This window comes from Aphelocoma coerulescens, chromosome 2 (assembly GCF_041296385.1).
Source record: "Aphelocoma coerulescens isolate FSJ_1873_10779 chromosome 2, UR_Acoe_1.0, whole genome shotgun sequence".
NCBI classification, from domain to species: domain Eukaryota; kingdom Metazoa; phylum Chordata; class Aves; order Passeriformes; family Corvidae; genus Aphelocoma; species Aphelocoma coerulescens.
The window spans coordinates 49056068-49081212 of record NC_091015.1 but is presented as its reverse complement, the minus strand read 5'-3'; the positions used below and the strand labels follow the sequence as shown (position 1 = coordinate 49081212).

At 37.2% G+C, this 25145-nt stretch overlaps 1 protein-coding gene across 1 annotated transcript in view; it reads right to left on the bottom strand.

The window, feature by feature from the left end:
- The window catches only part of CMC1 (C-X9-C motif containing 1), a 39699-nt gene extending 16020 nt beyond the window's left edge, over window positions 1–23679 (bottom strand). The window contains 4 exon segments of the mRNA XM_069007349.1: window positions 5743–5746; window positions 13784–13876; window positions 23521–23593; window positions 23596–23679. Of these exon segments, the coding sequence (XP_068863450.1) occupies window positions 5743–5746; window positions 13784–13876; window positions 23521–23593; window positions 23596–23679 (254 nt within the window).
- Between the last annotated feature and the right edge of the window lie 1466 nt (window positions 23680–25145).

The window sequence follows — 25145 nt, the reverse complement described above, 5'->3', positions numbered from 1 at the left end:
GTAAAATAAGACATTGACTATATTACATTAGAAACAAGGGAATTCTACCTGCTTCACACAGAACAATTATAGTCACTGTTACAATTTACTGTTTATGTGAAACGTATCTGGCTGAATGAACCTGATACCACAACCTGAACGTTATTACCTCTAAGTACTTTTAACACACTTCACAGAGGTGATTATTTCTCCTCTTTATTAGAGTGGCTGAATTAGCTTTCAGGCAAGTCAAGTCATTGCAACTCAAATATTAGTGCCACAGAGATCTATAACATCAGGTCTGGAACAAACAGCACTGCAGTGAAACCACTGCAGAAAAGGAAATTATGAGACCAGAACTGTTCACCTGAATTACTGTTGGGAGAAGGTAGCCAAAGCAAAAGTTTGCAACTCTGTTAAATATCTTCCTTCTATAGAATTGCAAAAATTATTTTTTGGGGTTGTAATTTACTAAGTATTCTCTGCCCAACAATGAATGTTTCCCAATGGTTTATGCACAGTCAGTAACTAGTATTTGCATGAATTTGACAGCAGAGTGAAGAGGACAAATTCCCCCAACAGTATTTTGGTTTAAAACTGTGGAAGTTTTATAGTTACTCAACAGATGGAGCATATCAAAATGAACTTACACGACAGTCTAGCTGAAGCAAAAGCATCTTTTGAACACCATTCTCACTCTCCACAAAGGACTCACAACTTCCTCATGCTGTTTGGAATGTATAAAATAAAAAAAATCATCACACATACATCCATGAATATGCTTTTTAATTCCCTTAAATTTGGAATAGTTTTCAAAGTATGGGGACACCTCCATTACAAAGAGAAAGCTGAAAAACCATTAATAGTATCACTCAACTGTCATGAAGCATTGTTACATGTAGCTAATATAAAATATTTTAAACATAGGACTTTTAATACAAGTCATTGAAGACACCAGACAAGCTGTGAGCTCTTCTAGCACCCCATTAAACATTAGTTAATTACTATTTAAATCTTAAGTTATATAACCCCAAACAATATACATTCTTTTATATTCCTGTTTTCCATATTCTGTGGAAAGCAATGGTAAGTTTCTGTTCATTAACTAGATTATGCAGAAGCCTATATTAAGCATAAAAAAACCAAACCACTCAGAAAACACATGCAAAGAAACATGAGGAGGCAATCAGGACAGATAAGAAATGACAAAGATTATCTACACCAGAGAAAAATAAAGAGTACTTTTCACCATTGGCCTTATGAATCATTTTGACTGGGCTGTCAGATTCACTGTAGAAAATTATCACCCCAAAGGCAGGAAAAAAGGTAATGAGCAACAAAGTTTGAAGTTGCAGACTGTGGTCATTCTTGTTTATTGGATATAATTTTCTTCAACCTGAAAGCATGAGTTCTCCCTGTGAATTTAAATGTCTTTTTTAACATCACAGCATTAAAGATTTTGGGGGTTTGTGTTTAAAATTCTTCATGCTCCTGAAAACAACTCTGGAATCTCAGGGTTCAACACCTTCCCTAAGCCATTTTGGGGACTCTGACAGAAATAGTTTTCCAGAATGGTTACTGAACAAGTCTTTTATTTTTCTTTTTCCCTTTTGCCTGTTTAACATAAATCAGATCATTCTATTTCTTCCCATTTAAAGTCCTGGTTTTGTTCAGATCACTACCAGGAATCTGCCCACTGTCTGAGAACATAAATTGCTTGATATACAAAGAAAAGTTAGTTTAGGCATTGAACCCCCAAAAAACTTAGAAAGCAAAAAGCATTATTTGAATGCTAAAATAAAACTAAGCACTGAAACAGGCTGTCTGTAGTAGCTGAAACAATCTGATTACAGGACAAACACAGGCATACTAGGTATGGCCCCAAGAGAAGATGATGGCCCAAAGTATCTTCTCAAAGTCCTTTCCAGACCTGCATCCCTTTTAATGCTTGGTAAGTGTGCCCTCCAAGGGCATTTAGGTTTGATAAGTATTTCACAGAACTGAAGTTCATGCTTTTGAAGCAGTTAGACCAGTCCAGATTGCATAAAGAAGTCCTACTTTCAACTCTCTCCTATGTCTTTCCACATTATCCACTTTCTGTGCATTTCCCACATATTAAACCATAGCATTCAGAAGTTCTTTTTGCCAACATTAGCTATGTAGCCCTAAAATAACTTTTTAAAAGTCTGACAGTCTACAGCCATAGGTGAGATTACATCTCAAAGCCACAACTCTGCAGTGCTTTGTTTTCATGAACTTCATGTGCATCGCATAACACTATGGGACATTTCCGTCACTAAGAAACAAAGCAGGACCTGTATCAAGCATGGCATGCAAATGTAACAGTAACTTTTTGATTCTGTGCCTCAAAAAGGACTATTTAAATATCCCTGCAATATGTTGTTGATCTGAAAGCTTGAAGGGCATATTTACTGTATATTGAAGAGGGGGAAAAAGAAGAATGACTAGCACCTCCTTGAGAGATTCCAGATCACAGCCAGAAAGAAAGAAAACTATAAAGTGTATGACATTATAGGTGAAGAAAGTAATACAAGAAATCCTGAACTTGAATATCAGAAGCCCAAAGAAAAGGCATCACAGACTTAAAGAATTGGTTCTTTAAACTAATTTTAGGAAAAAGGTAAGAAGGCAGATCTCTTAATACCATAATTAAAGCCCCAAATTCCCTACAACCATTTCAACTCCTTCCCAATACAGTGGATAATACCAAGAAAAGAATCTGTTCGCTCCATCCAAGGTAAATTTTCGTACACAGGTCCTCTACATTATCTTCTTCAAAATTCCTAATACAAGTTCCTTTCCTATTCATTATCCCATCAGAATGATTACCTCCCCTCCATTCCATGATTCCTTTCAAACCCTTAACTAGTATCCCTCTCAAATCTAGAATACAGCAGCTAAACTGCTTTTCTTGTTCCCTGATCATAAATTTAACACCTCATCCATACCTCCAAAGCTCTGTACAGCTCTAACATTCCTTGACCATCCCCTTTCCTATCCTCTGACCAGCTCTGCAGCTCTTGATTCCTCATCCAAAACACCTCTTGTCTTCTGTTATACAATTACACTTCCTGTAGAGGCATCTATCCAGATCTGAGGCAGCAAACGTTACAGGCACTCCTTTCTGCAAGACTATTAAAAATAAAATTCAGAGGGATGACAATACAGCACAAATGTTTTATGACCTTTCATTATGTAGCCTTTACTCCTTTCTCAGGCATCAGACCTTTAAGTAGAACACTCTTCAGAGCATAAATCTCCCTACTCTTTTCCTAGGCAGCACCACAGAGATAACTACTGGAAAGCAATTACGACAGCAACAAAACTGGGGGTGGGAAAGAGGTAGATTATTTTTTGTTATTGTTGTTATTAAAAGGACCTTAAAATAATGTACAAGAGCATAGTTTTACTCATCAACAGACAATATTGTTTCTACTATAAAAACAACCTTGTGTATTGTCAGTGTTGTTACCACATGGCCCATTAACTACTACATCAAAGAATAAGTGCTGGAGGGACAACTCACTCAGTTTGAGCTACGCAATCTTTAGAACTACTGTTCTACTTGGAAAAAGAAGCTTAAAAAGTTTTCCTCCCAAAAAAGCATGAAAACTTGAGATTTCATTGTTTTCAGAAAGCAATGAAGAGCACTTAGAACACCACATCTTGTTGAAAGTGTATTTGCCAAACTACAGTTCAACTTTTACTTGGGTTCCCTCATCGCCTGGTAAGACCTGTGATTTCTGCCCCTTTTTTTTGACTGGCTCTGCTGACTCATAACATTCTACACAAAGATATGCACAACAGGTATAGGTCTCCAATCTACAGGAAAAAATGGAGATCAGAACTACAGCTCTCATAATCCACCGCCTCATTAAATCAAAGCGTATTATGTAAAAACACAATTCCTATTCTGATTTCCATTTAGTATTAATTCCTGTTCAGCTTCACTTCAATTTCTGAGATTCGGATAAGCAATTTTCTTTGGCAAATACACTTGTCATCTTCATGTGGTTTCTAAAGAATGGACAGAAGCTTTCCCCTATCACCTTATGCTGAATACAAGGTCAATACACGGCTTTTAGGCTGCCTGAATGGTCACTATTTATTGTATTTCTGAATACAAAAAGTAGCTACTTTTTGACCAAACTTTTATTTTCCACTGCTGAACCTAATGGTACCTATACAACACATTCTGACTTCAATAGTTGAAAAATAACCTATTTTCTGTGTGAAAGCAACCCCAGGGTAATATTAATAATTCATATACAACATAAATATTTATACACAGGCAATGGGAATACAGCATGACCTCTTAAAAGTATTAAGATTTATTTACACTAAGTGCTAACTGTGTAACTGTTGAATGTAGTACCTAAGAGGGATTTATAATCCAAAATTGCAGAGCAACTACTTAATACACTGTAAAGGACAGGCAGCAAAAAATAACAGCTACTGTGAGTCACATGTACGAATATACGAATAGTGCATTGTTCTGTCCACCTACGCCACAGTAACACCTTCCTGTAACACTCTAACACTGCACCCCTAGGTTATCACCACCATCAACAGAATGGATGCAAAAACCCCCTTACAGAATCCCAAGTTTGAGCTCACTTGCTGGTAATAAGAATGACTGACACAGAACAATCAAAATGTGTCCACTGGGAAAGAAAACTATGTAAATATTATCAGCAAAAACTGTGTATGATATCTGGAAAAAGGCATTAGTAGGTGGCTAGAACTGTAATCAGGCTACCCTCACTCTTTTGCTGGGAGCAGCACTTGACCATGTCTCCTCCACTATGGACACTCACCTCAAGGGGTTCCCTAAAGACTGATCTAAACACCATGAAATACCCCAAGATCAGTAGATACAGGCAAGGATCAATTTCTCTATTTTTATTGTTTGTGCCAATCTTACCTCAGCAGGACCCTAAGACATGAAACCAGCTATTCAACCTACCACTGTAGAGTGTACTAGTGGAGAACAGGAAATAATTAGAGCACATAAAAGCCATATACATCAATGCTAGCGCCATTCCTGAAAAAACAAGTCTGGAGAAATTATGACAGAGAAGAGACTTTTACACTTTTCTCATCACTGGGCAAAGAATTTCCAGGTACAGAAGTCAAATGAAGACAGCAACAACGATTCAGATTTAATAGGGAGTTTGTCAGGGAGTAGTAATATGACCAAAGGGTAGAAACAACTGATGATCCTGATGCTTCATTTCAAGTTCAACTCTTCCAACATTCCAAGAAATTATACAAAAGGACAAAGGCAATTGGTTTTTTCCTTTCCTTATATACAGTTAAAGTACTCCCATTCTGCACCACAATACAATAATTGTATCTCACCATAAGAGCTGCAAAAGAAGCAATCCTATTGTTCAACTTTCAGCAGTTAGTTTGGTGAGTGCTCTTGTCATGGATATTACTACCATGTGTTAAAATAATCCAAAACCACACAGGCATCCTCTATTTAAACCAGCATTAGTTAAGAACATGTAATTAACCTGGGCTATGTTAATATATTTATGCTGGACAGGGAAATCAATTTGAAATTCAGGATCTTAGCTGGAAACCAATAAAATCTGTAACCTGAGAAAAGCAAATTGAAAGACTGGACAAAACACAGATAACCTCTCAAGGTTGTCATCTATGAGCTCTAAACTACCAATATCACTTTAATATCTATACATAAAAATCTCTACCAGGTAAGAGAATCAAAATCAAGACAAGGCTTGTAAGATGTGGCAACCTGGCTGAAATTGATATTCATTAGAGTACTCTTTGCATGAATAGGAGCATTTGGACTCTGTGGTCTTTATCAGAGCCCCAGCTGGTAATGGTTGAAGGTTAATGCCTTACCCCATTCTGTTCAATTTTCTGTCCTAATTAGTCCTCTAAATCTATAGCTGTGAGCACCAAGTGTCTGTGCTCAAAAGAAACTAATTAATGCTAGCAAATTAGATCAAGTCCAAAGATCCAACAGCCAAACTCTTAAATGCTCCTTGTTAATAGGAAGTGTAGCTGTCAATAACTGCTGTTGGTGACTATAATGAGGCCTCTTTCTTTCACTGAAAGTGATTTCATTTCTCTTTGTCCCTGTAAAAGCTGTTCCATTCCCTAATAAATTAAAAAAAAAAAAATCCCCACAAACTAAGTTGCAGTGGTAAAGCTAGCAGTCTGACCCATTTCTTGTCATCAGCTGGGTTGAAATGACATGGAGGGGAAAGAACAAAAATAATCAAACAGGACAAGTTCCCACCCTGAACATTTTCTCCGAAGTCCTAAAAACTAGTTAGAACACTGAAAGCAATACAGTATGTCCTGATATATCTTTTCTATAAATTACCTTAGGGTAGTTAATGCTGTTATCATTCACACAAACAAACAAACAAACAAACCCACACAGATCTGGAATGTCATTTCTTCAAATTCTAATTTACATATAGCTGTTCTCTCTGCCCAGTTTGTTGGAGCACAGCTCAATATACCATAATCCCTCTAGAGATTGTATTAATTCACATAGTTAAATGTGATGAGAGTAAATGCTCATTGGAAATATATAGCACTGAATAATTTTTTCCAAAACAAAAGCAATTGTGTGCAAACAAGAACATCATATAAAAATTCAGCATCTTACTCTTGAGGAACGCTAGCCAGAAAAAAAGCACATAGTAATTTACTACCAGTACTAAATATAACTATCAAAACATCTAAAATAATTTAAATAACTAACAACTGCACAACACATACAACATAATGTAATATCAACAGCTTCCTACAGGGTCATGTGGTCACACACAATATGATGATAATATACTTCAATATTCAGATAATAAACACAGCAACAGAGGATAACAGTTTTCTTCCATTCTCCACCTGCTGAATTGAAACTATGTCCCCAAATTATACTAACCTTCCTCTCACAAAAATGAAGTTGCAGATAATAATGCAGCATTCTTTTTTCATTCTCATAAGAGGAGGATACTGTGGTCATAACAAATCTATGATTCCTCCCATGCAACCTCTCAGGTTTTCCACCAAACTCTGAATAATATGGACACAAGCACATGTAAGCAATTTCTGATCACAGCAGCTCAATCTAAAAAAAGGTACCAGCAGCTGTCATGTTAACTCATTGATTTTTATCAGTCACTTGATCTTTTTGCTTTGGTCAATCAGAAGATCACTGTGTTCTCAGACACTGCTAAGACATGTGAACTTAAAAACAAAAATTTTAAGGACTGTATTTTCACAATGAGGCAAAGTGGATAGCGAAGTTCAGCTGTAAATGGTGACTTTAGTTTCAATTTGCTTTAATACAAGAAGACTCATCAAAATTTTTAATAGACCTGTCACGTAATTTCCCTCTACTATCAGTCTTAGCATCTTCTGGTGTCAGAACTGTAGGTACCATCAAGTTAATCGTCCCTCAGCATCCAACAAGGGTTGGCAACAATTAACAGAACTTGGCCTGCAATACCAAGGTTAGTGAGCAACATCAAGCCATATTTGCTAAGGATTTCACACATTTCATTATCTGCATTTCTGACAGAAAAGTATATGTAAAAATATTTTTTTTTAAGAAGGAATATCTAAAGGTGTGTTTGGGCATTTAAATGTACAGCACCACATGTAGTTCAATCAGATATTTCTTTGGATTTATGGACCTTGATATGTCAGGTGTAAGGGTCATGGTCTAGAGCAGGTGGCCCCTACGGGGACAGAGATAATGTCAGTGACAGGACTGTTGAGTAACTGCACATTATCAAAACTCTGGATGACACTGGTCATGCTCAACTGTAGAGAAGCCTGCAGTAGTGTTGCATCCCATCATCTTCGCTAAGTATCAACATGAGCCCTGAGGAGGAGAGGGCTAATGGGAAATCTGGAGAATGGGAGGAGGGTGGTTGCTTGGAAATGTCCTTTTCCAGCCACACTTTCTCAACCATTTCTTAAAGCCCTGCCAAGTACCATGAGATTTTTTCAGCAATGTGACTCCAGTTGCTTTAATTACACAGCTCCTACAGACAACAGAATGATCACAACAGTGTTCTCCAGTGAAGGTCCTCAACTTGGCACAAGTTAGAAATACCTTCCTGGTGCGTCTCTCATAAAAATTTTTTAAATAAATTAATTTTTTTTTTTTTTTAAAGGGACAGAACAACTTGTCATCTTGATCAATGGATGTCTCTCACAATATGCTTCAAATAAGAAATGGCTACATTTACTTCACCATCTTTCTACTGGCAGAATCAGGCGGAGTTGAACTATCTATCCCCGTATTCACCCTGAAAAGCGTGTAGTTCCATTTCCTACTTGAATCCTTGAACCCTGCGAAGGAGCATCAGTTACAGAAGATGTCTGCACGTCCCTCTTGGTGACCTTAAAGACCCAAATCCAGATGATGTACCAGTAACAAACAAAAAAATTCAGAGGAAAATAGTTCAGAACTTAAACCCTTTATCTCTGGAGGAAGTTGTTCTTCTCCCAGAAAAAAAGGCTGTGAGGTTTTGGAAGGTGGGCAGAAATGCTTAACAATACAACAAATACACAGAACATCTACAATAAATGTAATACAGAACTAATTTATTTCAAGACTGACTCTGTGACCCAGTAATTTCTTTTTGGGATCTCAATTCAAGACAACTTCTTCACAGTCTAAACCCACAACATCTCAAAGTCAGTCAGCTGTTTCTATTTTCCAAGCCAAGTAACCAAAATTAAACCAAATTAAGCTGACAGTCCAAGTTTGTGTATTTCTGTTACCAAAGAAAACCACCATCAGCTCAGTTTCAGAATCTGTAACTTCGAACAGCAGAATAAGTGCTCTCAAGAAATTAGAAAATTTTTTCTGTATAAATGATCAAGAATCAACCACAGCTCTTGCAGTTTTTTCCATAACTGCCCCTAGTTCTAGAGCATGGAGTCATGGAAAGCAAAGCACAGCTGGATGAAATTACAGAACTTTTGATGTGCTAAAGATCACCATTCTGATGAAGAAGCTTATTCATATTTAAATTTTATAACTGGAAATTAAAGCAAACCAGGAAAACAGCTTGCTTCAGAAATTATTTCATAAAAGCAATATGTGAGGGAGGCAATGGCTAATAAACAATCCTTTTAGTTACTTAGGTTTAAAATGCCAAGGATGTGCTGATACAGAAATATATAATTTAATATTATTTCAGGCAAACTCATGCTACAGTTTGTAAAGTTACAGTGAAATATTCCTGCATGACAATGTTGTTGAGGTTTTTTGTTTGCTTGTTTTTTAACACTTTTGCCCACAATTTCACATACACACATACAGTGCAAGGATATGAACACAATAAAGCAAATTTACATAATGGTCACAGAAAATTGACGAGTGTTTCCCAGAAAGCATGTTAACAGAATTACTACCCAAGTTAACAAAATTACTAACGTATCCATTTTCACTGAACAAAGTGCTTGAAAAATCTTAAATCACACAAAAATTATTCAGAAACTGTGAGGTACAAAATTCTTAAGTAACATGCAGCACACACAAGAACTTATTCTGGAACAATCTGAAAATGAAGTTGTAAGCAAATTTAAATGATCTAAGTAAAATGAAATATGACCAGACACAATACTTAATTGCTCTTAAAAATTATCAGGTGGACATATTTTCCATGGTTATTTCATCACTAAGCCATTTTGGAAGGCTAACACAAGCACAGCAATGAGCCACCCATTTAACTGTGCACTAGGGTAGCGAGATCACTTCTTAAGTTAACAAAACCTTTACTTTTTATTTATTTTTGTAACCCTTGGGGTTTCTTTTCCCTGGACGGCTCTGGAACACGTGCTGGACAGGCTGTCATTACTTGCATTATTAGCTCTGATAAGCACACAGCTCTAGGTGGTATAGCTGCAGGCTAAGGTACCGGGCTGGGTACAGATGGACCCCTGTGCTCATGCAGAGCACTATTGAATGTATAGGGGCTCCCCATAGGGACACATGTGAACCCAGCCTGATCAAGCCAATTGTAAAGGCCCATACTTGTGGAATAGCTTTATTTCCTATACTACCGATGCATTTATCACAATTTCCTAAAGACAGAAAGAAACAAAGGTCTATTAATAGGAGTTTCTAAAACATAAACTTAACATAAAGCAGAAAAATCCCACAGTGAGAGAAAGTTAAATGAGTATCTCTGCCCTCAGTGTAAACAACTCCATTTCATGCACGTGTGTGCACTCCACAGCACACAAACCAAGTCGCAGGAGCTTTGATTACTTAATAACACAGCTTATGTTCATAGCTTATAATTGTTTACAGCATAAAAAGCATAGCCTATTTACTCTGATTAACACCCTATGTATTAACACCCTATCCCTGTGTACTAACAAGACAAATTTATTCCAGGAATAATCTCACAATAGATTTATGAGATGATAAATCTACTGATAACAAAACTGCTTAAGCTTCATTTCCCATGGTTTGGTCTCTCCCTTCCATCCAGATAAAATGGTGTACAACAAAATAACTGAAGCTATGCTAGCACCTTTTTATTTTAATAGAGGTATCAATGTGGGGTTTTGCTTGCCTATTTGATAAAAAAAATTGTTTCAGAAATACTCCGTTTCCACTTCTAATTTTCACACAATTTGATCAAAGCTGGCTTACAGGTGACAGAGGAATGACAGGAGATAGATGTATCCACGAACCTTATTTTCCTAAAGATACACAACTAAACTCTATACAGGAGAAAGAAGGAAGAAATTATAGTTTTGCCTAACATCACAGAAAGAGAAAAACTGGAACATTTGGCTTTAAAATTTATAGAAAGAAAAAGATGGAGAAGCTTCAAGATAATGGTTTACAACTCACAGCTCAAGAACCTACATTGCAAGCAACATTGGCTGCTGCCACAGAAAATGAAGATGCTGAAACCAAAGTCATGTACAAGTCATGTTACACAGAGAAAGTTCAGAGGAGAAAAACACATACACACTGTTTGGTTAACTTCAAACAATATTATACAAATAACAAGCTCTCAAAAATACTTCTAATCGACATCTTCTTTCAAATGACCCACATTGCTGCAACTGCTTTTCATCTTCAGTTTTTTTCCCCAAAAGGCAGAGAGTTCAAAGTAAAAATGATTCAACTTTTCTTCAGATGAAAAAAAAAAAGGTCTGTTAAGTCCTTCTGGCAGCACTGGAAGGCACCTGTTACATGATGACCTTTCCTTTTTGCAGATATTACTGTAACACTACTTTTTCATATTTTTTGGAGAACCTCTAAAAGCAGCTGCTTAAAAATACACTTGTCCACTCTACCCAGACTTTACTCTAAACCTAGTGATAAAAACTTCAGAAACTTCCTTAGAAGTTTCTTAAATAATAGCAAAATACAAAAAGCCACATGCCATTGGGGAAACAATTGTTCTTCCTGCCATAGTAAAAGTCACTGAAATAATTCAGGGAAAACAATATGGCAACAAACTAAAATGAACTCCTTTGTCAGTAAATACTGTTGGAAGAGCACAGAAGACACTGCTGAATACTTGAAGAAACAAGTGTGAAAACAAGTTAAACGGTGTGGAAGGTTTGCTATACAGCTGAGTGAAAGTACAGAAGTTTTTAACTTCTCTCACCTTGTGGTATCTGCATTTCAACAGCATTTCAACAATGAAATGCACAAAGACCTTTTTTTTTTTTTTTTTGTGAGCCACTGAAGGAAAGATGTACTGGAGATCTATTCTCAACAAGAAGTGGTTTCTTGAATAAAAAACAATGTATTATAGAAAAACTGTGCAAATGTAGCCACTGATGGAGTATCTGCTTTGACTGGAATAAAAAAAGGGATTCCAGACCCAGACTACAGAGAGCACTGCTCATGAAACTTCCCCACTGCATCCCTCAGAGGTGAGCTATTGCAGCAAAGTGGTTGGAGTCAGGAGTGCACAAATGCTACAGGATGACATCAATGTTATAACTTGACAAAAACAAGCCCTTCAAACAGTGGCACCTTTAGCAGAGTTTGTAATGAGGTGGGGAGGGTCCATGAAAATCGCTGGCACCACACAGAGGTTTTCTGGATAACTTGTGACAAAGTGCTTAAAAGAGTTGTCTTTTCTAAAAAAATGTGTCAGGTTTGACAAGTACTCCAAATTCACTGACCTTTTTGGTGATGACAAGTGGCTGTGAGCAGTTTGCTACCTAGCAGGAATTTCCAAAAATTAAACATTCAACATGCCCCCTCAAGGTGAAGGTGTCATTTTAACAACGAGTAAGAAAGTAACTCCTTTGCAAAAGAAACTTGTGCTTTGGAGAAAGCATCTTGAAAACAGGTATTTGGATATGTTCACCTAATGATCTAATTTTTCGTTTGGTTTTGTTGGTGAACAAAACATGTGTCACCTATGAAAACCTCCTATATATGTACACTTTTAAAGGATATAAACAGAACTCTCTGACCTGTTAAAAATCGTCCCAAGGAGAGTTTTAGGTTGAAAACACTGACATGCAACACCTTCTCATTAGTTTGGAAGAACAACTGATGGAGATCAGGTGAAAGGATCATTTATTAGCCCAATTTCAAGCAAAACCTTTGCAAAACTTCTGGATAGGACTGAAAAATGAGTATAATTAAGTAAAATTGGTAAGTGCAAGCAACTATGTGCTTCTTCCATGGGGATCTATGCATCTCTGTAAGATATATTTTTCAGGCATGACACCCATTAAGATCAAGTACTGAAATAAACTGAACTTACAACCAGACATTCAAATTCCAATATAACAGTGTTAAAGATTTTAAAAATTATGATGCATGTTCAGTCATATAGATCTCAACAAGAAGTACTGTTATCAACAGTAATCCTTTTAGATTGATAAATAGCTTAAAAATACTTTAAAGTACTGTTTATTTCATTTTTATCTCATCCTTTTTTAACTTCTATTTTTATGTTTCATAATGTCCATAACATACAAGTACAGTGATACATTTATATAGTTTATAAATGAATATATTGGGATTGTGCAGTCAGAAATTTCTTTACCAAAGGGGTGCATGAACAAAAGGAGTTTAGAGAGCACAGATCTGGATGACTGGATGCAAATACCCTCTACTGAAAGCCAACATTTGTACAGAGTAAATCTGTGGCTTTTCATCCATTCTTACATCCCTCTTACAGCAGCATTCTTGGCTAACCTGTATGTAAGCAGCTCTCAGCTGAGGTGGTGATACCACTTTAAAGAGTTATTGTCCAGTACTCCTCAACAGAAAATAAAAACAGAAGTGCACTGCCATCACCCTGTTTCAACATTTGTCTAGTAACATGTGTGTGTTTATGTGCATGGACCATCTCAGTGCTGGGGCAGGGAAAGGATGCAGTTAGTTGGGGATATTTAAACAAATTTATTATAATGAGAGATGCCTAACTGAAGGTTTACATGAGGCAATTTAATTTATATAAGTATTAAATAATACACACAGAAACACAGTAACTCTTGCGCTGCTCTGAACCACATAGTCCAGACTGAGATGTAAAAACTTTTGTATTAATCATACCAAATTCTACAGCCCTCGAGAACAAGTCATTTTGGAAAATAGTCCACATCACCAAGCAGCCAAAGCCAACACAGCAGATTTATATGCTTCAATACTGGTTTCACAGTGAACTGATAAGATGCAGATCACACATACTAATTCTCTGACTACATGATTTCAAAAACAAGGATTATATTCAGGGCACAAAAGTGAGTACGTCTGATCTCCTAATGAATATTTGACTCTTACCTTGCACCTTATCTGAACACAGCTCCTTGGCTCGATCCCTCATTATTTGTGGTATCAAAACATCTTTTTCTACATGTCTCAGCTTTGAATTTTCTGCAAGAGTGAAAAAAAGACATTTTTGAAAAAAAAATTCTATCTATCCCTCAGAAAAAGTCAATCTAAAGAAATAACACAGCATTGTTTATATAACATACACAAGTACACTAAAATTGTCACATACAGCAGCAGAAAGTACCACGGAAGGGCCACACATATCAAAAGGATGCAAAGTTAAAAATTTGGTCAGATACAAATACGAGCATTATCCTGAGTATTTCTACTCTGCTTAATGTGCATAATGAACCAAAAATAAAGGAGCAAATTCTGGCAGCACATTTGAATTTCTGCTTTACTAAATAAAACATCTGCATACAGACAGCACAGCAGTTAAATACTTTTATTTCAGGATAGTAGTATTTTTATACAAGCATGATCTGTATGTACTCTTTTATTCACCGACACAAAGCTGAAAAACATAGCACATACTAGAGCACAATGTAGAATTTGTATGGCTATGTGGAAGACTTCAGTTCATCAGACAAAAACTAAGTCTCTTCAATGGAGGATCTAGGAGCTATTTTACTGAGCAATCCAATTTAAAAAGAAGAAATGCTGCTGCCTGATTTCTGTACTTAAAAGTACAATTGCAGTTTGCTTTCGGTTGTCTCCAGAATTCTCTTGAGTACAGCTAGTGATTTAGAATAAACAACACAGACCATCACGAAAAAAAGCTACTATTTTTCCAAATCTACTTCCCTCAAAACGAAGGAATGAGAATTTATCAAGAACAGTTTTTTACTTCTTAGCTTCTGAGTTTAAAACCCTTTAAAGGACATTTGCTCAGAACACTGTATAGTCCTATGCATTTACACCAAATACCTGGTTTTCATCTTCAAGCACACTATTTCTTGATCCTTTGATGTTGATATTACATTTCAGAATAGCATCAGTTGGGATGCTCACACTACGAAAACTCTACTGTTAGATACTGTCAGTTATTTTGGGTGACAATCATTTCATTTTAAAACCGGTTATTAAAAAAAAGAAGATGAAGAAAAGGTAAATGTGCAATGTATTGAAATGAAGGAAAGAAGCAGGTTTTAAGTTACCTACAGCTTTCAAACATTGTATTTTTCAGAGCATTTTTGGTTACTTCTCCATAAAAAAACAACTGGAACTAACATTAGTCATTCTTAAATCATCTTTTAAAGTTTGCTAATGCTAAGAGATTACATTATGAGATTACACAGTACTGCATATGTGTATTAGTAGTGGAATCTGTCAACAAAACAGAGGATTACAATGAGCAATATACAGAATCTGAATTAAAGACATATCTCCTCAAAATATCTTTCTTAGCATTTCTAGCACAGAAAAAGTCTATTCTGTACATACAACAAAAACACTAAAAATAGCTCATGACTTAGATTTGCTTCCATGCTCTGATTTTCATGAGATACAATAATTACAAATATCCTTCACTTTAACTTTCTGCAGAGTATCAGTGCAATTATTGTACCAAACACTTGGTACAGTACATAGGCTACAGACAACACAAAGCTGTCAGAAAACTTCCAAGCATGTTTTGTAAACAGGAGAAATCAGTTCAGCTGAATGACATGGCAGGAACTGGCACCACCGGGCTACGTGGCTCAGCTCTACTCACTCCAGTCAAAGCAAGCTGGCACTGCAGCCTTCCTGCCCTCTCCCCATCCCTATGATGCTGTTTTCCCTCTGCCCACACAAACAGGCTCAGCAGCCTCTAGTGAATGAAAGGGGAAGTTAATTTCATTTAAAGGTAAATAAATTTCCTGGTAGGCAATTTTTCAGCTAGATAAATTCTCTGATCCAGTTCACTATATAACTGAACTGTCATGAGTACCAGTGGCTCAAATTACAGCCTGAATTTCTGCTCCCCATGCTTTCTTTTCTAAATGTAACTTGGCTATATTGCTGCTTGGAGTACACAGAATCATGTACAAATGCAGACACAGTTAAAAGCAAGTGGGTTCCCACCAGTCACCAAACAGGCAGTTTTACCAGTTCCCCATTGCCCTCACTCATCCCCATCACATCATCATTATTATGCACCTAACCAGGCAGAGACTAAGCAGGTCAAAACGGAAAACTAACTCAAATACTTGTAAAAAAGTGCTTCTCAGCTGATGTACACTTTGGAGTAATTAGATCTACTTATCTACTTCCCCTAATTAGCATCATAGAATATCCTGAGTTGGAAGGGACCCACAAGGATCATCAAGTCTGACCTGCACAAGTCTGCACAGGTTCCACTTTTATACCACAGCATACATGGAAATGTAGCAGAGAGGAGAGAAGTCTTTAGGGCCTGGGAAGAGCAGCTGGGCTTCCCCCACTAGCAAAGCTGGCTGGAAGCATCCACGATTTTCACAATGACAAAGCACAGGGCTCCTGTGCAAGGATCAGCTATCCCTCTACTGACACAGAGAGGTGGGTAGGAATGCAACTAAAGGCTGGAAGAGAAACAGGACACAAGGCCATCTGGAAAAAAAAAAACCAAGCAAGCAAGCAAGCAAAGAAAAGGAAACTCCAAAAGAGAAGACCTCCCTGATAGCCCAGAACAGTCAGAAAGGATTTTCAGGTTTTCTCTTAGCTTACACACCCAATTTTCTGTTTGATTATTCAAAAGAAAAGGGGCGTAAGACTGATAGCAAGGAGTGTGTTACTGGTGTTAACACCAGCTCAACCAGAACCATGACAGAATTGTGCTCCAGGCAAACTCCTTCTTTTTAGTCCCCTGTTGTCAAGTCTATAGAGGCTGAAAATGCAGGAAGGAGAGGGCACATCAGGACACTGGGCAGCATCCAGTAGGAAGAATGAAAAGAGAGCTACAACAGTAATTCAAAGGTAATTATTCAACAGTATAAAGAAAATGACAGTAAAGACTATTTATAAACTCATCTACAGTTTTTAGAAGAATTGCTGTTGGGAAGTATCAGTTTTAATTTTTTTTTAAATTTTACAAATGTTTGTATTTACAGGATTTTGCTTTTGTATCTTTAATTAGAAAATATTAAGTGCTTAATAATGGTTGGACTTGATGGTGTTAAACCTAGCCTAAGTGACTCTATGAAAAGCCCAAGCAATTTTAATTACCTTATACTGTCTAAGTTTCAGGCTCTGGGTGCAACTACCTCTCCAAATAGCTCAAATGCAGATGTTCAGTTTGGGCAGTACTGTATTTACTTGTGAGTATCAACTGGAACATCTTAAGTATTTGAATATTCTTCCTTGATTCTAAACTCTCCAGTGCATTACAATTACAATGTTTTTCCTTCAAAAACCATCAATTCCTTTTGCCCTTTTTCAACTATATTACAGTTTCCAGAAAAAGTACTTTTTTCCCCTTTTGAACGTTCACTATTCTGCATTAAGAAAGGTGATTCATACCCTAATACTGGATTTGCTGCAGACTAGTCCCCACAGAAAAATCTGCATTTCAACAGTCTTATTCCTGTTTTATTTCATCTTGAAAACATTATTCCCAGACACATAAGAAATATATTTTCCTACAGTTTGCCTTCTGCATTTGAAAGCTGATACCTTTGGTTCCCACCCACATCCTTCACTCACTTTTCCTGGTCTTGGTAGGCTGTTTGAAGAGACCATGGCCTCTCACCACAAAGTGAACCAACAAGAGCATGTTACCCCTCAGCTTCCAGAGGGCCAGAAAAATGTTAGTAGCAGCTTTTTCTTCTCCCTCTGTCAGCACAAACTTGGGCTTGCTTGTTAGATCAATTTAATACTCTGAGATTTTACCCTTACCTTACTTACTGACAAAATTTCCAAGCACCATCAAACATTACAAGAGACGGAGGAACACAGCTAACCAAGTAAAGGTTACAAAACACACACTAAATGCTATTAATACTAAGAACTGTGTATTTTGTAAAAGCATGCACAGACATTAGCCAGAATTAAAAGCAAATGCAGGCTTCCAGGGGTTACAGCTAAGTCCCTAGCTCCTTGAAAATGTGAATAAGTCTATAGGCAAGGAATCTGTGTGACAGAACTACTGAGTGTTTCCTAAAGACTGATCAGCAGTTTCCAGAATGCTCCTCTTGGGGATAAGGAACAGAGAAGATGATAAAGAACAGTTAAAGAAGTTACAAGCTTGCGGGGGGGGGGGGGAAGACAAAAGGGGAGAAAACTACAGAAAAGGAATAGCTTTGTAAAAGAGAAATTGTTTTCCATAAAACCTCAGCCCAGTGCAAAGAATTAAAGAGAGAGTTTACTAAACTGGGAAATATCCCTCTTCACCAAATCACTAAGAAACATTTAAGACTTTTTTATTTTTTAACAAATAAAATCTGTGGGTTTTGGGAAATCTCAGTGCTTGTGGTTCTCTTGTTGCATACAATATGTAGGGCACAACACTACAATTGTAATATAGCCTTCTGTGGTTGATCAAAACCCTCAGCTGCAAAAGCTCTTTATTGCCATGGAAGGCCAAGGACCACAGCTGGTCTGTTTAACACTTTTTGTTATTTTTGTAAAAACGACCAAACACCAAAAAACTAATACACATCAATAGGAACAAGAACATCTCAACCGCAAGAACACATCAATTTCATTCTGTATGGAAGCTGGGAAAACAGATGACAAATACTTTCCTGACTTTCTAGCCTCTGACCAAAAGACCCAGCATGGCCAGGAGAACAACACGAGCACAGTGTAGACCTGTGCTGCAGGCAGCAGATCTTTAACCTTTAAGGGGAAGAGCAGAATGAAATACAAAGCTGCTTTACAGTCCTAATAATAAAAGGGACTGTAGCAGCTTCTTATATTAATTAGAACACTATTATTACAAGAGGAGGGTACCAAGACAAAAGCTTTTCTAGAAGACTGTCCTGAGAGAAGTCATATCATCTCCCCACTTCATTCAACACAGCTAACTGACTTACTCATCTTTTACTACATCCTGCTGGTATTTACAGTTCTGCTTTCACCTCTTTCCTGACTTCAGGTAGCAGGGACACAGATTACTCAGAAAAGTTGAAACCTACTCTACTCAGATACTTAAAGAAGCTTCACACTTTCTGCATCCAAGAGGAACTAAGACAAACAATTCCAGTAAGTCTTTGAAACGTGCACTTCTAGTTATACAACCTATAATTTGGATTTTCTTGGGATTTTTATTTATTCATGTTCAAAAAATGCTCAAAATAGTACTTTAAATACTATTGCTTTTTCATTAAGAATCACAGTATATATGAAGAATAGAGAAAGTTTTGACAACTTTAGAGATTTTAATTAGCAACTGGTTACCACCTAATCTTTTTCTTGAAATCCCACTTCTATCAACTTTTAAACATCAGTTATGTTATTTGCAAAAATGCTGTAGGAAGTTCAATCAAGGTTCAAGAATCCAAGTTAAAATACAATACTCCTCAAAATACATAAATTTTAAAAACAATCACTTTCATTATTTTGAGAGCTTGGTTGAGAAATGTGGAGCCATAAAGGGGAACTTCTTTTTTAATACATTTTACTATTTTTTTCCTACCAGCTGCCATCAAAGGTAAGCAGTTGCAAGTAGACAGATTTCTAAGATGCCTTTCTTTTTTAAGCTAAGAAATAAAACTTGAAAAAGTATCAATGAGAACTTCAGCACTAGAAAGAGTAGAGTTACTAAAGTGAAAAGGGAAGAAAACCAAGGAGATACAGGCAGAATTACCATTCTTTAACCTACATCACATTTAAAGAAAATCTCCACTGTAAAGAAGCTGTTTTCCTGGAAAACAAGGTCTTATTTTCATCTATGATGAGTCTACTAAAACTTGAATTTAACAGCCATTCTGTCATTTCTTCCATATGCAGACCTACAGTATACACAAAACTTGAGATGGTTTGGAGAATGAATAACAAGTTTATAACTAAGTTGCAAAACTGCATTAATTTAGAGGATTCAGTTATTCTTCATATCACTCGGTAAAAATTGTTTTTGTGAGCTAAAGACTCCATTTCATTACAAAGTTTTGCTTTAAAACACTTGCCTATGAGCTAGTTATAAAAATACACTGGAAAAGTAAACTTTCCTTAAGAACAGCGGGAGCAGCGCAGCATCACTGCCTGCTTATTGTCAAACGTTCCTTTCATCAATCAGCCTATTGATTCTAGACATTATATTCTTTTTACAAAAAAATACGAATCTATTTTAGTGCACCTATAACAGTGTTTTGAATAAGCAAATATAATCAGAGCTTAGTACTCCTCCAGGAGAAGAACTCATTAAACTCAAGTTTTTCATCTCCATTATTCTGCCTAGATTATTCCCTTGTATTAAATGAAAACTACCATTCTTAGGTTAATTCATGTGAATCATTTATGCATATGTGCATCATAAAAACTTATCTAAAAAGTCTGTATCACTGAATATATTATCTACTACTCAAAACCTCTATTTGAAAACACTAAGTCACACATCAGAACAAGTTCATTTAGAAATAGACCCATTAAAGTCATGGGAGTAAAAAACCACTTATCTTTCTAAAATCTTAGTGTCTTTTCTTACAATTGTAATTTGATGTATCAAGGTAATTAATACTTTAAGTATCCAATCTTGTAGCCTTTGGGAGGGCTTCTGTGCCTTTACCGACAAGGAATTCATGGGGTCAAAGTGACAGAATAATTTAAGCATCCTGCTTTGTAAACCTCGGTCCTTAAAACCCCTGCAGGATCCTGTTAAAGGTAGAGGATTTTATTAGTCAAAAACATCCAGTGTGAACTGACAGATGATGGACCAGGACCAAACAAACACCTTTATACATATGTGAAATGCTACTGAGTTTGGTAATCTCATTTGCACATCAGTGTTTGCATATAAACTAGAGTCTTAAGTAGTGACTTTCTACTGAGGTTTTAAAGTAGAGAAGGACAATATGAAATGACAGAAGTGTTATAATCCAAGTGAAACTAGATCTGTGATACCCTGAAACCCTGATTTAAAAGCAAAAGAAACTTATCAATGCAGTTTTTCTATGCAGTATCCTTTTTTTTTTCTTCTTTAAATGTATATGAATAAATTTATTTGTATTTAAAAAGGTTCAGATTTTGAGATCTTTCTAATACTGACATCATTTTAAATTAAGATGGAGAACAGGGATGACAACATCACAGAAGATTTCCAAAGCTTTAACTTCTCACCATTCTATCATCACCTCAAAGTCAATTTTCACCTTTTTCACTGGCTGAATTTGTTATCTTACATTTTGCTTTGGGGCTCATGTTCCTGCAATATGGCAGTACTGGATTACAAGAATGCTGTTTGCTAAAAGTGAACAATGGCGGTATTACAGCAAGTCTGTAATACCTAGAAAGAAAAGGAAAAGCAGACCCTACAAAGCACACTTTCTTGTTAATTACATGCAGATTGCAAATGCTCATACATCTAGTGAGTTACAAGTAAAGCCAAGCCAACACAAGGAGATATTTTTACACTGCTGATCACACAGCAAATCCAGTTACAGGGCCTGAAAATTAATGACAGATTAGGACTTAATATTTACTACTGGAAATAATGCAGCTGCATTAACACAAAGCCTGTACCATTGTTAAACTATGACAGACCTGCCAGTTAGGAAAACTTAGGTTGTGAGCTACATATAAAGGGAACATCTCAGCCCACCTCAAATCCCATCTGACAACAGACGAGAATTCCAGCAAAATGCAAAAAACACAGAATGAGTTTTAGGGCTATAGACTGACCAAGGATAAAACTAGCAGAGCCAGCCCTAAAACCACTATAAAGCTTCTGAGTGCCTCACTTGGTAACTGACACAAAATCCTCAACACAGCTTTCTGTCACTTAAACAAAAAACCATGCAGCAGGATTTCAGCAGCCAAATACACATTCCGGGTTTTTTTCTGAGATGCCAAAATGTACTAACAGCACAGGCACAATTCAATTCCTACATATAGGATAGGGTTGCACGGTTTTTAAAAAGTCAAGCCCACACGTTTGAGCACCTCTTGTCTGAAACCACTCCCAAGTGTACAACCCCTGTTTCTTCTTCTACACCCTTTCTAACTAACAGTGAATGGTGTCCAATTTATTGCTTACTCCCACTTGGAGTGAGAAACAGAGAAAGGTCCTGAAAAAAACCACAAACTATCTGAATTGTATAAAGCAAACAGCTCACATAAAATAGAGCTATGCAGTGACATAAAAAAAATGTGCAATAATTTGCATCAGAAACAAGACAAGAGTAAGAGGTAAATCCGACATAGAAAAAGCAAAGTACCCAATATCTGGATGAAGAAGGGATGCAGGAAAATCTAACAACCAACAAATCTCCCAGTTATAACAAGAGGAGATGTTAACCACCTAAGATTTGCCACCCATGCCCAATACAATTAATCAGCTCCTCCAGCACTGCATAGTCCTCCTTACTAATTTTCAGAAGTGTGTGACAAGATGCAATGAAAACCAATGTAAATCACAAAAGTTTCATTATAGAAAAAAATCTGCCCAAACTCCGTGACAGCTTGAATATTTAGCTCTTTAGCTACTCCTTTCAAGATAAAACTTACACCTTTCATTCCAAATAAAGAATACTACACACAAATAAAGAGCAAGGCTTATGAATAAGAGGACCAAATATCATTCCTCCTGCATTACCTAAAACATTTCTTGAACTGGGAGTAAGGATTAAGAGACAAGAAAAACACAACACCTACCTTTGACTTCTGCACCTACGTAGTTAATGAACAATCAGTACACACAATACAAATGAATGAAGATCTTGAAACCAACATCAGGAATATGATCAAAACACATCAGTGTTTTCTTAAGTTACAGAGCATGAGGTGACAAGACTAAAAGCCTTTCTGTTACATTAACACAAGGCTTGCAGATGTTATTCTGGCAACTTATGTTATTAATCACAAAACTTATCTAAAAGAAGTTTAAAAGTTGAAAAAGAACAGCTGAAAAGCAACTTTTCCTTTTATTTATATAATTTTGCTCTTTAAATTCAACACTGTGTTATCTCTCATTATTTTATCCTTTCTATCTTTTGAAGCTATAATTTCATTATTTTCAGTGTATTCTTCTAGCTCTAGTCTTACTGCCCTTGCCACTTTGAAACAAGTCACATCCATTCTACAAGCCCAATTTTCTCCTTCCACTGATAAAACTGCTGTTGTATTTAACAACCTAGACTTCCACATGACAGGAAGAAATAGACATACTAAGTAGCTTAGGAAAAATATTAAATCAGTCTTCAGCCCCTCTGCTTTTAGGCCTTATATCAAGGATAGGTACCAAAACCTGTACTATCTCAGCTATTGTCAATGACTCCACTTTTCACTTCACACATCTGTGAATCTTCAGGTAGGGATCCAGACATCACCACCTGAAAATGACAGCTATAACCAAGTGCACATTAAAAAGAAAATGAGCTTTCTCATAATACATGGCCTCTACTACTAAAAACAGCACCCTACGTGGATTTGGAAGTGGTGCATACAAAAATCAAATTCAATGCTGGGCTGAAGCACATTCATTTTGGAGAAGGATAAAACAAAATAATGTAATGTTTTCCTAATCTGGGAGGAGCTGTTGACTCCCTCAAAGGCAGAGAGACCCTCCAGGAAGACCTAGACAAATGAAGGGCTGGACAGTCACCAACTATGTGAAGTTTAACACAATTTAGCACCTGGGACGGAGCAATTCTGGATGGACAGACAGACTGGGGAACAAACATCTGGAGAGCAACGCTGAGGAAAGAGACCTGAGGGTCCTGGTCAATAGCAAGTTGAATATGAGTCAGCAGTGCCCTGGCAGCCAGGAGGGCCAAGCATGTCCTGGGGTGCATCAGGCACCCAGGCAAGGGAGGGGATTGTCCCAGTCTTCTCTGCACTGGGGGGGGACCTCACCATGAGTCCTGTCTGTTTGAGGCAGCACAAGACAAGAAGCATATAAAACTTTTGGAGAGCATGAAAAGGAGGGCTACAAAGTTGGTGAGGGGCCTAGAGGAGAGGAAGGGCCTAGAGCCACACAAGGAGCAGCTGAGGTCACTTGGTTTGCTCAGCCTGGAGACTGAAGGGAGACCTCATTGCAGTCTACAGCTTTCTCGCAAAGGGAAGAGAAGAAAACACTGATCTCTTCTCTCTGGTGACCAGTGACATGCTGAAGGAATGGCATTAAGCTGAGTTAGGGAAGGTTTTAAGTTGGATATTAGGAAAAGGTTTTTCACCCAGATGGTGGCTGGGCACTGGAACAGGCTCTCCAGGGAAGTTCTCATGACACCAAGCCTGACAGAGTTCAAGAAACATTTGGACAACACTCTCAGGCATGTGGTGTGATTCTTGGAGAAGTCCTGTGCAGGGCCAGGAATTGGACTTGATGATCCTTGTGGGTCTATTCCAACTCAAGATAATCTATGATTTTATGAACATAACATTTTGTGAACATATTTATCTACCAATTTATTTACTGGATATAATCACCCAACGACACAACCACAGTTTCTTCCCAAACTGTGGCTATCAAAAAACTCCTCACATACAAATCACAACACAATTCACAGGTTCTGCAATCTGAGTTTCAGAGGACTCCTTGATATTCACTCCCTACTGCCTGTCAAAGCCATGAGAATACTTGTGTTTCTTGTGACCATAAAATGAAGTATCAGTCATAGCAACAATTTACAGAACTGTGATCCTCTTCCTTTTTTTCTCATATATGAGCCAAGAAGCAGTTAAAAATGATGACATTAAAATCTACCACACCGGGGTATCTGGGTTAACACCTTACTAATACAAACAGGGCAGCTCACACCTCTTGCAGCTGTTGTTCCAGTTTCTCTGCTACCTCACTTAGACATCTCCACTTTTAGTTCATTCTGAGGTTTTCAACAGAGCTGTAACAGCCAGAGACTGATGGGGAGTTGGGGGAGGGAAGCAAAAGATAGTGGATAACAAGGTAGCAGATTAGAGAGGTGTCAGTAAGCAATGCCACTGCTCAGCAGATGAATCTCAGTATTGGTGTCACACAGCACGTACCCAAAATACACCTTCATCAGTCCTACCACAGCTAACATACAACCACCATATGGTTTGGGAGGGACAGAAGATGTCACTATATACATAAATAGGGAAGCAGAATGCTGTGACTTCAGTGTTTGGTGCCATCCTTTTTGTTCTGCACTGAAATCACAACAGGTTGAATCACTGGGATTAGCTCAGTTGATTAGAACGTGCTGCTAAATGACACCAAGGTTGGGGGTTTGATCCCATTATGGACCATTTACTTAAGAGTCAAACTCATGGATCCTTGTGG